The sequence below is a fragment of the Nannobrachium achirus genome (genome assembly GCF_963921795.1).
Source record: "Nannobrachium achirus genome assembly, chromosome: 13".
Lineage (NCBI taxonomy): Eukaryota > Metazoa > Chordata > Actinopteri > Myctophiformes > Myctophidae > Nannobrachium > Nannobrachium achirus.
This window is the reverse complement of record NC_137833.1, coordinates 53,084,100-53,101,065: the sequence shown is the minus strand read 5'-3', so window position 1 is coordinate 53,101,065 and position 16,966 is coordinate 53,084,100. Positions and strand designations below refer to the sequence as shown.

The 16,966-nt window shown below is 42.5% G+C and overlaps 1 protein-coding gene across 6 annotated transcripts in view; it reads right to left on the bottom strand.

Annotated features, from left to right (window-relative positions):
- LOC308297054 (apoptosis-stimulating of p53 protein 2-like) overlaps positions 1–15,167 on the bottom strand; it is an 88,174-nt gene extending 73,007 nt beyond the window's left edge. For all 6 annotated transcript variants that reach the window (XM_080740434.1, XM_080740435.1, XM_080740436.1 and 3 more), the window contains exons 1-2: positions 15,121–15,167; positions 14,472–14,697 (exon numbers count right to left, since the gene is read on the bottom strand). In XM_080740434.1, coding sequence (XP_080596560.1) covers positions 14,472–14,498 — 27 coding nt within the window. In that variant the 5' untranslated portion in view covers positions 14,499–14,697; positions 15,121–15,167. The remainder of the gene's footprint in view (positions 1–14,471; positions 14,698–15,120) is intronic.
- Between the last annotated feature and the right edge of the window lie 1,799 nt (positions 15,168–16,966).

The window sequence follows — 16,966 nt, the reverse complement described above, 5'->3', positions numbered from 1 at the left end:
TCTGCACACTGGTGTCTGAATGTATCACTACAATTTTAACGACTAATAGTCCACGTGTGCATAAAAAAGTGAAACATGAACAAGCAACAAACCGCCAATGTTGTTGTTTTAGCTCAAGTTGCAAATATCGTATATATAAATAAGGTAGTGCAGGCAAGGAGTAGAGGAATAGAGGTCATTTAATCACTCAAGCCCTATTTCATATTTTCATCAGATGACGTCGTCGGGCGAAAACAGACCCATCTATAAGCTTACTTTCGTGATTTTTTTGTTTTAAAGATTTTCATTTTCAACATTAGAATGACATGGCCAAAAAATGGATGCCAGGTAGGGGTGGGCGATATGGAAAAATACGATATCACGATATCTTTCTAAGCTGTATTATGATACACAATCTTATCACGGTTCTTTTTTCATGTTGATTTTTATGGATATTTTTCATGCTACTTAACGGCACAACCACCTATAAGATAACAAAAACTAAAAGAAAAAGATCCTTTTGGGAGGTCTAAATTGACCCTTACAAGTATGTAACTCTGACAGCATACAAATGAATACCAAATGGACCCGTAAGTTTCATTTGTATACTGTCAGAGTTAAGGGGAGACCTTGACATTGTAAAGTTTGAGAACCACTGATTTAGACCAAAATGCAGGTTTTAAAAATGAATTCTGCAATGGATCTCTGTATTAAAAATTCAACAGGATTTCTTTATAAGGCTCCCTCATTGTATCACGATATATACGATATCTCGGAAAAGGCATATTGTGGAGACATTGTATCGTCTCAACGATATTTATCACCATAACGCCCACCCCTAATGCCAGGTTGAAAGAGGTAATGGTTGGATATATGCCGCGGGTCGAACAGCATCACAGTTGAAGCCCGTTACGGAGCACTGGGAGCCAGGGGGAACGACAGGAGACAAAGACAGAAGGCCGGATGCCGTCCTTGACCATGGCTGAGGGGCTTGCCTGGGGGGATGGGGGGGTGGGGGCTTCTGCCCATCACACCCACACACACACACTTTCCATTACACATATTGCTGTGGTAAGCAATCGAGCCAACCAAGTCTTGTTTGAGCGAGTCACCTCTGAATGTGATTACTATGAGTTTATGAGGAGAAGTGCGCCGGAGGAGGAGAATGCGGCAGGATCTACCGTTCCATCCCCCCAGCGAGCAGCAGCATCTCTCTGTCCTCCCCAGCCAAACACTGTGCCTCAAGACTTGACACGGTTCCAGCAGAGAACACCTTCAAAAAGAGGCATGACGACAACTAGCTAAGAGCTATATGGTTTAATCCTCTTCATCTCTCTCTGTCTCTCTTTGCTGCATTAGGAAAATGAAGGGTAGCGATTAGGTATGGGACCATAAGCGATAGTATCGTTTATCGTGATATCGTCCTCCATCATGCACTGGGATCAATTTACCGAGCTGCATATCAAAGATACTTATAAAATACGTACTTGTCTGATACAAGACTTTTTTTCACTCCATCAAATGTCTTTGCCAAAAAATAACCGGTCTACAAGCTCACAACGCGTTGCAACGTGAGCTTGTAGATCTGCTATTCATTGGCAAATGTTGGGCCCCAGGATAATGGATTTTGATTATCACGATAATATCGTAAATCGCGATTTCTTTTCTTCATATCGTCCCATCCCTAGTAGCGATGGGGCGATAATCGTTATCGCGATAAAAAAAAACGCTCACAATAATTGTATCGTGGTTAATTTATCGTGAAATTGTGCTCTGTCATACACAATTATAGGACAAATTCGCTTTTGTCGCCACTTAAAACGTTCTGTACTGTACAAACTGACCTGTAAAGAGTGCATTTGGTATTCACTCACGCACACATCGATTTGACAAAAATAGCAGATCTACATTGTGTTGTGAGCTCGTAGCGACTGTTCCTGCACTTCATTAGGGATGGGAAGATGCGAATATGATACGTCACGATTATTGAATAATCTATTGATATTATCGCGATAATCAAAATATGCTTAAAGGAGTAGTTCACCACTTTTCAACCTGTCTTCATATAATGGGTCCTCACTAATGTTCATGATAAAATATCAAAAAAAAAATCTAGTCTCCTAGGAGAGCTGTGGGAAGTTCAGAATCCATCGTCTTGTGACATCATCATTTAAAAAAAAAAGAATGTAATCAATATATATTTTTTTTAATATTTCGTTTTTTATTATCGCGAGAACAATGGCTTCCACTTTAAAATTGCAACTTTTCAGGAATAGAAAGCCTGCAGTTTCTATAAGCTGGATTGGCAATCGATGATGTCACAAGACGATGGGTTTCTGACCTGCCCACAGCCCTCCTCTGAGAAAAAAAAAATAAGCTATTTTTGAGTGAGGACCAATTATATGAACATAGGTTGAAAAGTGGTGGAGTGCCCCTTTAAGACGGGGCTCCCGCTGGCCTACTGGTCCAGGCGCATACCACAAGGCATTGCCACATAGGCATTGATGCCTGGCGGCGTCGCCGGTTCGATTCCCGATCCGGAAGACCTTTGCCGCGTGTCGCTCCCCATCTCTCCCCCCATTTCCTGTCAGTCTACTCTCCTGTCGAATAAAGGCATAAAGCCTCCCCCCCAAAGAAAATCTTTAAAATATGCTTCAGGCTTAAAATGTCACTTTTTCTAACCACTTGATCCCCCTGCATCCCTATTCTGGGGGCAAGGTGGGAGAAAGGTCAGAGCGGGTCAAGTAAAATGCATGGGAGAGAACATTTGGAGGGGGGTGCAGGTGCAGTTTTCCCAGTTGGCTGCAATATTTAGGAAGACATGCAGGAGCACCAAGTATGCAGAAACTGCAGCAAGCCACTATCTGCACTGCAGTACACACTGGGGTATTAATGTATAATCTAACATCACAGCGTACAGTATGCTATGCTGCTGTTCCTAATCTACATGGGAGATGGGAGAGTTCAAACGCTGTGCGTCTTCATAGGACTGTGCAGTATAACCTGGTATTATATCCATACCATGAGATGAGAGACTATCGTCTGGAAAGTTGCGTTATCCATTCCTGGTTTTAAAGGCCGCCGTTACAGTAAAGTGATGTAATTTTTCTTAGTTAAGGAAAAAAAGAGTCTTCAACAATAATTCTTCCTCGTTCCATTAAACCCATTTAGGCCTGACCTAAATTTATTTTCAGAAAAGGTGACCTAAACCTTTCCTGAAAAACATAAAAAAATTACAAAAACAAATGTGTTGCTACATACTGTACACTGTACTGTACTACACTAAAATGTGTTCCGGCCTAGAGCCCTCTGCAAGCCTGACGGAACCCGACCAGGGCCCGGCCCGCCAAAAACGGGCCGGGCTCATTTCTGAAACTCACCAACGGGCCTAGGACCGGGCCGGGCTCAGAACCATGCTCGGAACATTTCGCGTCGTGAATTTCACACATGACGTCTCTGTGTGCGGCTGTGCGCATAGCTAGAATGGAGAGTGTGAGTGAGTGCGGTGCTGGCTCGCATAGCCTATAGTCTTCTAGGCTATGGGTTCTATCCGTATCTTTAGCAACACGGCTCTGATTGGTCGTGAAAATGAGTAAATTAGCCAATGGCCACGACGAGCCGAGCGCTTTACGGCTTTTCTTCTGTCACACACTCACACAAACTCTGTGTCTGCGACTCACACAGCGAGACTAGAAAATTAGGAGCACTACTGTAGATTCACCCAGTCATTTCTCAAATAAATCGCCTTGTAATGATTCCCCGACCTCCCGTATCCGTTCATTACGGAATGCGTCTTTACTCTTTAGTAGGCTAACTGGACGATACTCCGTATTTTACGAGATGGCTTGTAACCACGGCAAGCCGACAATAATATCAATCAATCAATGTCTAATTTTCTGCTGTGAGGATATACAGTAACATCACAAACGGTGGGTGGAGGAAGATTTCTTACTTGTGTTGTGATGTTGACTTCTTTCTTTTAATCAGAGCGCAAGACGAGCACAGCTGGAGTAGAGGGCTGTACATACTGTCTCCGACCACAGCGTTTTCGTGGGAAAGTTCCAACTTTCTAAAGTGCGTGCAGCTTTCCGAACTCAAATTAGGAGTAATCCTTTTCAGAAGTTGCAAGAGATGTCATTTTGTAGTAGAACCGGACCTTTCAGACGCAAATTTCGGTGGTCTGTGACAGTATGGACTCCCGTTGAGAGTGTAGCTGCTGCGCGCAGCAGTGAAAGCCACGCACGAAAATATTTAATCAAATAATAAGGTGACGGGCTTACGGGCCGGGCCGGGCTCGTTTCTGAAACTCACCAACAGGCCTGGGGCCGGGCCGGGCCTTAATTCCACGGGCCCGGGTCGAGCCGGGCCCCACATTTCAGGCCCGTGCAGGGCTCTATTCCGGCCTGAATGGGTTAATTGCCTTTATCCACTTCAGTTATTACTGGTGATCAAAACTCATTGAGTAACTTTTTTATGAAAGCATCAATACGAATCCCCACCATATATATGGAAGTATTTGGGTCAAAATGTGGAATTTAAGGAAGTTTTAATACCTCTAAAATGACAAATTAAACATTGGTCAAATTGTCAAACATTAGAGGCAGAAATTGTGAAAATAGCTGATCTACATGCTCGCAACGTGAGGCGTTGCGAGCATGTAGATCTGCTATTTAATCACAATAGAACCGTGTTATACATAATGTAATGCCTCAACTCTTAGTGCTCGTCAGGGTGGGGGGGGGGGGGGGGGGTCCCCAGTTATAATATGATTATTTTGGAGGTCACGGCCTGAAAAGGTTGAGGACCACTGCTCTACATAATGAGAGCTCCAACACTGACTGTACTTCCCATAAAGAGATAAGGAGAATGGGTGGGTATCAAAACTATGCAGAAAAGAGGAGTATCTATTCTGTCCAAAATCAGGCCTGGCTACACTACTTGGATAAAAGTTTTTCAGAGTAACATCTGGGGTCGCTCATCTGAATTATTTATATCGCCACGTATGGTGACGCATATTTGGCATTTGAAAGTATATAGAAATTTAAAACAGTGATAAATACGTCATCCAGTTTCTTGTGAGCAGGTAAATAAATGAATACGCTCACGGAAAATATCAGCCCAGTTGTTTGGAGTCTGTGTGGTCGTGTTTCTTTATCAAATCAACTCTCAGAGGAGGGAGGCAAGAGCCACTCAGTCAAAGTTGTGGGAAAATAAGCAGACAGTAATTGGCCTCCTCAAACAACTGTCACTGAATGAGTATCTCTATGCAGAATAAAGAGATCAGTGATGATGGGGGGGTACAGTTCCTGGAAACATTATCGAGTGCACTAGGACTTTTTTAAATGTTTTAAACAACCAAAATATTTTATGGGACTCCCTGGAACTAAATATTTTCAGATGGGGGTCCGTGGCCAAATACATATTCATTTGTTACTGGTACAGTATATAGAGAAGAGTTAGGAAAATATTTCTTAACATTCCCCCTACAACATTTTAGGGAAAAGCAAATTAGAGACCCCCAAATGAATGAGAACCACAGACAGACCACCAACCCTGGTACAACAGTTGTTCTCAACCCTGGCCTCTCTGCACTCTGTAGGCAGACGGGTCATCATGGCCACAATGTCTTCCTGACTTTGTAAAAATGGAAAAGACAGCATTCTCTGGCAATCAAGTGGCTTTAACTGCTTGAAACGTAGCCCTTATCCAGATTGGTCAACTTTTGATCGGTTCACAGTTCACCGATCACTGAAAAGAAAAAAAAAAAAAAAAAGAGATATAGCCCAGATCTGAGGGCTTTGCTTGTAAATGTCGCAGAGTGGACAAACATTGTGCATAGTGTGAACTTGGCCTAATTATATAAGTGGTCAAAGCAGATTCTGTGTTTTCGCCTGGATTCCTCACAGATGTCACAGTCACTTTTCTAAAGGCAGGGAAAACTGATACCTGCTCGGGTGACTCTTGTGATGTGTATTGTCTTTCTCCTTGGGAAACAGGTTTGTGTGACACTGCTGTGATGGGGCATGGAGAGACCACACAGAGGGTCTCAGAGACTAAGGTCTCAGAGGCACTTGCCCATCGGGCAAGTACAGGTCATGTTCTACTTGCCCAAAGGTCTTGCCCACTTGCCCGAAAAAGTAATAAAATGATAAGTACATTTTTAATTACTGTTCAATTTAACACTTATTTAGTTTTACTTTCTGAGGCTGTGCGATAATAAAAATAAATAAAAATTCATACCTACTTTTTTATCCAAATACCTACATACTATGATTGAATATGACTATGGGTTCACACTTATTTTATATTTTTAAGTGTAGCAACAGTGATAGGTAAACAATGCTCTTAAACAGTGCTCTTATTTTACATTCCACAGACCAGAAGACAGAGCGCTCTGGCCACGTTCGGGTGTTTAGACAGATATCTCGTGTAGTAAGTAACAGAGACTGTTGTGTTCCCTCTCAAACACTTGACCGGTCGGGCAACCTGAAAGCAAACTCCACCTGCCCGAAAGTTTTATTTATCTGTCGGGGGCAGGTGGGCAAGCCTTAGTGTCAATGCCTGGACTCACATGCATGTTTGGGAGGGGTTGTGACATTACTATGCATGTAAAAGACATGTATTTAACATTTATTTAGAGTATTGTATGAGAGCAAAGGGTTGAGTGAAACTGAACTTATTTTCCATAACAAAAGCTGGATGCTCTGTGTGCTGAGACATAAACACATAATATATTGTTTTATTTATATTGCACTTTAACATCTGAAACAAATCTCAAAGTGCTAAATCATCAGTGCAACATCAATTACATTGTTACGGTACAGCACTTAAGAGACTTGTGTATTACAGCCTAGCCATTATGGAAATGGTACCGTCCATAGCTATGAGTTATTATGAGTTATGAAGGGTCCATTATTCCATCCACCACTGTAATCAGTTGAGTTTTATAATCCATTCTTCTTAAAAGCAGACAGCGCTTTGTAACACTGGCCTTGTGTGTGTGTCCATTTGGCTAGTATCCCCGATGTGACTGTGTGCTTACGTAACAACCACGGAGACCCTCCCCTCCCACAGAGTAAACACAAAGCCTTTGCCTGAGCCACAGAGGAAGGCAGCAGCTCGGGTTTCTGTTGTATTGACACACACACACACACACACACTAAAGCCTGCCTACCCAGAACATTACCTCATTTTCCCACCGTCATAACAGATAGATAGTTAGTGGTTACTGTTAAGCCTGACATTTTACAGTCTTAGCAGACGAGTGTGGTCAAAGTGAACAACGCCACAACCACCGAAAGTGTAGGCCTCGCCGGCCGGCCAGGCAGGCAAACTTTCACCTGCTTGAAAGTCTCTCACACACACACACACACACACACACACACACACACACACACACACACACACACACACACACACACACACACACACACACACACACACACACACACACACACACACACACACACACACACACACACACACACACACACACACACACACACACACACACACACGTTGCTGGTATGTAGAGAAGAATGAGGAAAGATATTTTTTGAGAACACAACATTTTAAGGCAAAGCAATGAAGACATTGTGTTCTGTGTTATCTGTGACACTTGCTATGGCAATGTAAACGTATGTTTTTGCATGCCAATAAAGCTCCTTTGAATTGAAAATTGAATTGTGTTCAGTATAATGTTATGTTATAAAGTCAAGAGGAATAAATGTATGACACATCAAACCCATTTTCAATGGGTTTGTCTTTATATGTGAAAATTGTCACACTGTCCAGAAAAAAATGCCCCCCCAAATTGTTCTTCTTTTTGTTTATTTTTATGTAGCAAAGATAGCAGATGTACTAGCTCACAACTCGTCGCAATGCAACACTTTGTTAACTAATGAGAGCAAAGTGTACAGTATGGCTTTAGTTTAGACATATGGGCCGATGACAGCAGCGCGGGACGGTGGCCTAAAGAGGTGGCATATTGGCATCCATCAATCAATCGATGTCGAAAGAAGAACAAAGCCTGGGCTTTGCTGGAGAGACGGGGGTGAATTAAAACCCATTTAGAACGGGTACACATTTTGTGTATCATTATTTTATGCTTTAACTATTGAGAAATAGCAGATATACAAGCTCACAGCGCGGCACCGAGTGCCGCGCTGCGAGCTCGTAGATCTGCTATTTTTGAAAAATCATGAAAATTTAAATTTTGACCAGATTCTTGTCTTTTGAATCCTTCTTAAGGTTTTTGGAAAAACCTATGTTTCTATGTCAGCAATCTGGCTAGCTACCATTCACTTAACTGGAGCTCAGTTAGTCTGTTCTTGAGAGACTACTACAGTATGTCAGTGGTTCTCAAACCTTTGCGTGTGAAGGACCCCCAAAATGATATGTATTTGGCCACAGACCCGCATCTCAAAATATTTAGTTCCAGGGACCACCCAGAAGCAAAATTTGAGTTGCAAACGTTCGCTTTGAAAATACATATATTCAAAGATTCGCACACATTTTCACGACTTTTTCAAAAAGAGCAGATCTACAAGCTCGCAGCGCGGCACTCGGTGCCACGCTGTGAGCTTGTATATCTGCTATTCTTCACTGGTTAAAGCATTCAATAATTTTAGGCCTAAATGGGTTAAGGTAGAAGTGTTTGTTGGACGCTGCATAGGGTTCAATAAAGAAACAAGCATCCCTTATCAGGGTGCTGCCTGGCAGCCACAGAGCAGCCAGGCACACACAATGGTGCCCTCCCACTCCCACCGCATGTCGTAAAGATGGCTGGGAGGCCATTGTGTTCCAAAAACAGTGCCCCCCTCTCTTTTCCATCCCAGCCAGCAATTACCACGCTATTCTGACTGTCTGTGCGTTGAGTCGGTAGCCTGTACCAGGGGATATTGTACACTACAGGCTCGGACAATACCTCATAGTTAAACATGGCTGTGTGGAGAGTGGAGACACATTCTTTTCTGCCGATCTGGCCCATAGCTCAGACTTTAAAGAAGAAAAAAAACCATTCTACACCCCACACAGCAAACTTTTTTGTTGTCTCATGCCACAATAAAAAACATAGACAGAGTTTGTGTGAACCTGCTCATCTGTACATTTCTAAACAAAATGACTGTACATCAATTACTTTACTAGTGACTGTTGAATAGAAAGCAATGTTTATTTGCCATTATGCTGTTTTATTTTGAACGTATTGGCATTGGAACTGGACTTTTGTTGTACATTTTGCTGCAGTCAGAGAAAGGGGGTACTTGGCTTCGGAAATCAGTGTAGGTTATAGGGGTGTCTTCTAAAAATCGACGCGTCGTTTTAAGCCCCGGGAATCGACGCCAATTGTTTGAGTCGAAGCGAAAATATATATTTTTTTATATCACCAGTTAGCCTACTACTGCCAGTACTGCGGTGCACTGCTGGACTGGTGTGGTATCATGTACTTCCAATGAGAAGTAGCAATTGGCGAACAGTTATTTATTGTCTCGCACCAGCGTCGGGTTGAAAGTGAGACGGAACGGCCAGAACTGTTCAGACCGCCGCTTCGTTAAAACATTCAGAGCCGGGACAGTGTTCCGTTAAGAGGAGGAAGCACGCTGTCAAAATCCCATATTAAATAACCTGCCACAGCACAAACGCGCATCCACGAAGTAGTAAACAATCTTCTAAAGTCAAATGAACATACACAAGTGTAGGCTACAAGTTACATTTTCTAATTAAAGTGCTTCTGAATTGTTCCAGTGTTGTAATCCATGATGAATGATTGTGTTTCGCTGTGTTTGCGTCCATGACATGTCCACACTGAGGGCTCTAGCTGGGAGCTGTGCCTCCACCTTTTTATGATCAGTTTCTGAAATGAATCTGTTCTCGACACTGACTCATTACTCTGTCAGTGCTCTGTGTCCCGCGACTGCGGACTGGATCCCATCGTTCATTTAAAAGAGCCGTTCAAGAGAGCGGAATCGTTCGCGAATGTCTCATCTCTACTGCACGCTGCAGAGAGACGGGGCAGAGTTGAAACAGCGGAGATGTTTTATTTGTTTTAACGGTGTGTTTTAACTCTATGGTTGTACACTGCTATGCAGATAACATTTGTGCTCGCGCACCGATATCACCGAAAACACTGTGTATTCAATTCATCTCTTAATGTATTATTCTATTATGTTGACGTGGTTTAAAGCAACACTTTTTTTTTATTTATTTTTTTACACAAAGTAGACTATAAAACGATTCGTCGACGCGTCGGATTAACCCCCGCGACTCGAATCGACTTCATAAATCCTGTGTCGAAGACAGCCCTAGTAGGTTACACATCTCCATTCAGGGGATTAGGGTTACACATCTCCAATCAGAAGGTTAGGGGGTACTGCAGCCAAAAAAGAACCACTGCTTTATAGAACCTTACATTTATGTCATTTTACAGTACGAATAGATATGCAAATCCTTTCCCTTGGGATACAGTATGTCACGGCCGGGCAAAGCATGAGAGAATATCTGTTTCCATTAAAATAACTTTACACTTGCTGTTTAACCACTAGATACCCAGCATCCCTGGGGGGGAACATTCATCAAATCTCTTCCGATCTACAAGCGCCGTGACGCGTAGTGAGCATGTGCTGTTTTTTGGCGTAGATATTTGGTGAAGATCAAGATATTAAGTATGCAGTAGAGCTTGACATGAACTTTTTGAGGCACTTGTCCTTTGGATAAGTACATTTCCCATTCCCTTGTACCCTGCTATACATTTGGCCCTCACACAAGTATAGTAATACACGGCTCACGGCACACACACACAAACACAGCGGTGGGGGCAAGCGTCGGCCAAGGTCTCGTGTGACATTATGAAGTGTTTTTATGGGGAAAACATGGCACGGTAACAATTTATATTGATATCGTACATGAAAATGTAGCCTGCTGCTTGGCGTTGACGAATGACTTGTTGTGTGAGAGCAGCTGACCTACAGGTCCTGGAGCAGACGGCATCCCAACACCAATCTGTCTCCCCTGACAACATGATGAATGCACGCTGATCCCCCCCCCACACGTCTTACTGGAAGAGGAGCTCTGACTGAGCAGCACACACTGAGACACAACTTGTGCACAAAATACAGACGTGCTGCCAGTAGTGTGATGTGGATTTGTTTAACTAGTGGAACTATATTTTTATAATGTCACGTCACATGCGCGCGCACGTCGTGCACTCGCATGTGTGCGGCCGAGTATTGTTATGCAAAGCAGCCAGGTAGGGAGGGGTATTGAAGTGTTTACCGTGCCGTCACACATCTTGACGTGTGCGTGCAAGTGTACTGTACAACAATTATTAAATCAGTATTAGAGACAGTCAGTCAGGCATTTCTTATATTCAAGTTATTTGTCATGTATGCCCTGTGATTCTTTTTGTTTACAAAGCCTAAAATACATAAATACAGAGTACAGGGTTAGGTGGGTAATCAGGTTAATCATCAATTTAGCCAATTATAAAATCTATTAAAAAGAATTAGTCGTCACACAAGAAAAGGAAACTAGCTAAATAAACATACTTCTCCATTATTCGGTTTAAAGTTGGTTATCGGTTCTAAATATCGGTTTCGATATATTTTGGGGTATGTTGTAGCTTAAATTCTTAATGTGTTGTTGTAGATTAGTTATTACAATATTTCCTTAGAATGTTCTATTTCACCAAGCAAACAAAAACAACCAGGTTTCAAACCCGTAGAAAATGACTGTTCTCTCCCCTGTGTGTCAACGAAAGGTCCTTCAAATAGACATTTTCCCTCAGGTAAATCAATCCCCAATTTTTTAATAGCTACTCTTCACTGACACGGATGACCTTTGATCCACCACCACTAAAACCACTACGTAAGAGACAGGCATTTTTCAACACCATTCATCCAACCATCACAACAATAGGCCTAATGTACTGACTGAGACTGACTAGGACTTCTCTTAACCACTTGACTTGAACCCCAGCATGCCCATTCTGGAATAGCAGATCTACAAGCCGAAGAGATTTTGGTGTAGGCGAAGTACAGCTGTAGCTCAAGACCGATTCCTCTAAAGTAGAGAGCAGTGGTTCTCAACATGTGGGTCGGGACCCCCAGGAGGTCTGGGTGCCCAGATGATTAGCATGATGTCTAAAGTTACAATTTAAGGACTATTTCATTAATACTTCTAAAATGAAACCAAAAATACATAATAAGACCATTACTGTGTCAAATGTAACCAACAAACTAGACTAGAAAATAGTCAAACATTGGTAAAATTGTCAAATCTTATAAGACAAAAAGAACATACATGTCGATGATCTACATGCTCATATCTCATCAACGTTGCGAGGCGCTATATGGGCTATTTTCATATTATTTATCTGTAGAACAGATTCAAACTAAATGTAATGCCTTAACCGCCACGATGCCAACTTTGCCAAGTGCTTGTCACCGTGGGGTTCCCCGTCGGTTCTCATACGATTCTTTTCAGGGGGTCTCTGTCTGAGAAGGTTGAGGACCACTGGTCTAGAGAGGTGGTTCTCAACCTGTGGGTCCCCTGGGGGTGTCCCCACGACTCCCCAGATGACAGTGAAGTGACAATTCAAGGACTTTTTTTTAATACCTCAACAAAAAAGAGAAAGAAAGACCTTTACTGCATCAAACTTAATCAACAAACTATACCATAAAAGCTGCTCTACCATTGGCCAAATTGTCAAATAATAATTATATAAAAAAATTGTGTAAAACTGTTCAAATGTGACCATTTGAGGGGGTCACTGCCTGAAAAGGTTGAGAAGTCTAGAGGAGGGTGGTTTAAAAACTCACGTACACCCCCACAAAACTCTCCACACGCACTGTAGTGTATTTACACCAAAGAAGTGCTGAGAGATGGGGAGCCTACTAGCACTGCGGCAAAAGCAACAGAGGCTCTGGTGATGACATGGGCACATTTCCAAAAAACAAGGCTTTTTAGTGTAGTTAGTACTCCTTGCCAGATCTGGCGACTAGCCGCAAATTGCAACACTAGATTTTTTGTTTTGATATGTTGAAGCTAGGGTTGAAATACCAACCATTGGCAGCCAATGCATCCAAACAGTCTTTCGCTATCTGATTCTATTAAATGACATCAAACTCACCAACATTGCACAAACGTTGTTTATTAAATAGAAATGTACCATAGACATGTTATGAGCTACTTTCTGTCCAGAAATTCCGACCGTTCAGGTGATTATTTCAGGTTCAATTCCGACCGTTCAGGTGTTGAACTTCGGAAGAATCATCTTTTATAATGCAACGGCCCGCTGCCTCCTCCTGCATTATGTGCAATTTAGAAACGTGTGATTTCACACGCAATTATGGTGGCCGTAGGAGATGCCTTGTTGGCCGCGGCTTGTGATTGGCTGAATCAGAGTTAGGGAGCGCTCTGCTGTGTTCACTTGGATCGTACGAAGGTGCCAAAAGTCGGGGGGACGAAGATTTACGATTCTGTCCCTATCGGAACGTAACTTGGACGGCGCTGAGTCGGCTCAAATGGAATTCGCAACACTCGACACGGCAACTCGCTCGCTTTAACTCACTCGCCAGTGTCTCACGTGGCTCAAGTACGCGTGAGACGGTGCCTCCGTCGTCTCCACTGAAAACAAGCGCTCCTTTACAAGACATCTTCTACGGATACAATAATACCATTTCACACAAGCGCTTCCAAACTCCAACACTTAGAAAAATAATCACCTGAACAGAATTTCTTGACAGAAAGTAGCTGATAACATGTCTACTGTGGATTTGTATTAAACAAACACTTTGCAGATAGAAAGAGGATAATTCAAGCTATGTTGGTGAGTTTGACTGTTTGGATACATAGGCTGCCAATGGGGGGTATTGAAACCCTAGATTCAAAATATTAAAACAAATATATAGTGTTACAATTTGCGGATGTCTGGCAACTATCTTAGTGGGTGCCCTCCGGCTTTAACTACAGTTTATGTAGGTTGTGTATTGTGTACTATGTATGGTACATGTTAACCTACATCATGTACTATGTAGGTTAAGTGTGGAGCTGGAATCTGGGTTAAGGTTAACCCTGCTTTAAAATCAACCCACCAAACGAGTGCGGGACATAAGACACACAGGTGAAACTTCACCACATAAACTTATTCTGCAATGTCGATACAGTTGCTACTTTTCAGATGCCACGTCAATTTAAATGCCCAGGACAGGTAGTACTAGGACCTAGGTAGACTGGCTAGCTACACCGGCTTGTAACATAATATCCAGCTACAATATAGGCTATACATATCCACCAGCTACAATGCATCCATCTCGCGAGGAGGGTGTCCCTTGCCAAAACAAAAAGTACAACCAACCTTACCCATCGCATCATGTAGATTCCGTTCTTTTACTTTGCCAAAAATAAGCGACACACCATCGGCATCGTATAGCATAGCAGAATGATTATAACATCACGGGGCTTTACTTAGCGGTGAATAGAAAGGCGAGACTCACCGGCATCATTTTGGCGTCGTACCGCATTTAGTTCCCCTCTTCCAAGCCGAGAACGATGGTTCGAACCCCCGAATCCCACCAGCCTGGCTCGGTATCGATGGAACAAGCGGCGGTGGGAATGCGGTCAACAGCCAGTAATCCCAGAGCAGAGCAGCGCCCTCCTATCAGCCCAGTTTATATCCAAGAGACTTTAGTTTCTCTCCCTGTGTCCGCTGTCTGTCCCCTCCTGGATGTTTCAACACACAACACAATGCACCGCAGGTTACCTGAAAGTCCAGTCAACTGCATCCATCGATAGTGTGAATATAAAACGCAACAACAATACGTTATATCGCAGTTATTATACGTGTTGTTTTACTGGACTGCGTCGCGGACCTGTTGCAACTAAACCAGTAACACACATAAACGAGGCCTTCTTGGCGAGAAAGTTTGGCGTAGCGGTCGTTTCGAGCATCGTTCTTTTTTTTTTCTTTTGGAAGTTTTTCCTTTTTTTTATATGGCTTGTTTAGCGAGCGCGTTGCCTTAATATCGAACACACAGACACACACACTGCTGGATATTCAACTTGGCATATTGTAAAGCCGCTATCAATGACATAATAGTGCACGAATAGTTAGTTATAAGCTGTGTTTTTAGGAGATATATTTACCCGAGAGGACGCCCGTTGACAGACCAGTGTTGTTCGGCAGCCTATCCCGAAGTGAGTGACGTAGTGAGAGGAAACTCATCCCACATTGGAATGTAAGCCCCGCCTCTTTTTGGAACAAGGCTTCTTTTTTTTCTATTAAAGGAGTAGTTCACCCCAAAATTACTTTTTTCTATTGATTAGTCACGCCATGAGACATAAGTAAGTAGGCCTACACCTATGTTTTGAATCTTGATGGTCAAGGATTCCATTGATATCATGTACAACATCATAAACTGTCCAGGTTAATGGTCAATTTGGTGATGCTTGTGAGGTAGACCGGTGGTTTTGTCTGAACTTGGTACTTGTATAGTTTGGGACCTATGTTTGAGGCGTGATTCCTAAACCCACCAGGATTGAGTTAAGACCCGCCTCCTCTCGATAATCTTAATTATGAAAGTGCCCATGAACGTTAGTGCTGCTCGCTCAAGTGCAAAGTACCTACTACCTTTACCATTACTATAATACACGCAGCATAAGAGGCCCAAAGCCATATCCAAACCATAACAATTTAACTGATAATCAGTAAGAGTTTTTATTTTGAGCACAGTAGTGACAAATTAATAGCTTTCTCAGAACGTTTTTCTCTTTAGCAAAGTTACAAAGTTTTCCCTTTACACTGTATACTATTGAAGTGTTTAAACTGCAAGTGCACCTACAATTAAGTCAGTTTCAAGTTTTTTTTTTAGTACAGTTTATTTTGAGCACTGTAGTGAGAAATTAATAGTTGTGCATTGTGCAAATGCAGGCTTTTCTCAAGTACAAGTCTTCATGCCTCTAACTTTATCCACCCTCCATGTGTCAGGCAGGGATTTCAGCCACTCCTGGAAGTCCTCGCGTTTCCGCGAGGCGGGTCTTAACTCAAGCCTGGTGGGTTTAGGAATCACGCATGTTTGAGACCCTGAACATTGGTGGCCATTTTACTTTCCATAATACCAAATATGTATTTTGTGTCATTATCTCCTGATAGTTAGGTAAACAAATGAAAATCTGGGAACTAAATCGTTACCAAGAAATGCCTTCACCAATGTGTTTCTAAAGGTGTGTAATTGCGACCGTAAGGTCGCAGTTTAGTATGAAAACCTCCACCGGCCGTCCGTCGGTCACACGTGCGGTCGACCGCACGTCACACGTGCGGTAGACGTGTGATGAGGTCACGATGAGTCATCTATGCCCAAATATAGATTTCTAGGTCAGATGGCCCATAGAGTTTGTGATGTCAAACCTAGCAACCCAATATAAACAAACCTGATGTCAGACCTGAAGTATCCTTTTATACCCATATATGGAGATACAGAGATCTCCATATATGGGCATATTAGAAAGCCCATATATGGGCATATACGGATGACATCAGGGATATCCATATATGGGCATAAAAGGGACAAGGGCTTACAGTTAAGAGATCTCCATATATGGGCATATCAGAAAGCCCATATATGTTCATATACTGATGAGATCAGGAATATCCATATATGGGCATAAAAGGGACAAGGACTTACAGTTAAGAGATCTCCATATATGGGCATAAAGGGACAAGGACTGTTACAGTAGATATAGAGATGTCCATATATGGGCATAAATGAACAAGGACTGACAAACACTGAGATCTCCATATAACCTATGGGAATATAAGGGACGAGGACTGTCAGCCTGTAGACCTATTTTCTAAATATTGTTGTACATTAAAAACTTGAAATGGGTTGTTCTGCATAGTACTTGGGATTTGTTGATGTAAATGTTCACATAGAGTGTAATAATTGGTAAAACAAACTTTTGGCCTATTTGTGGAGATAAGCGACCAACGGTC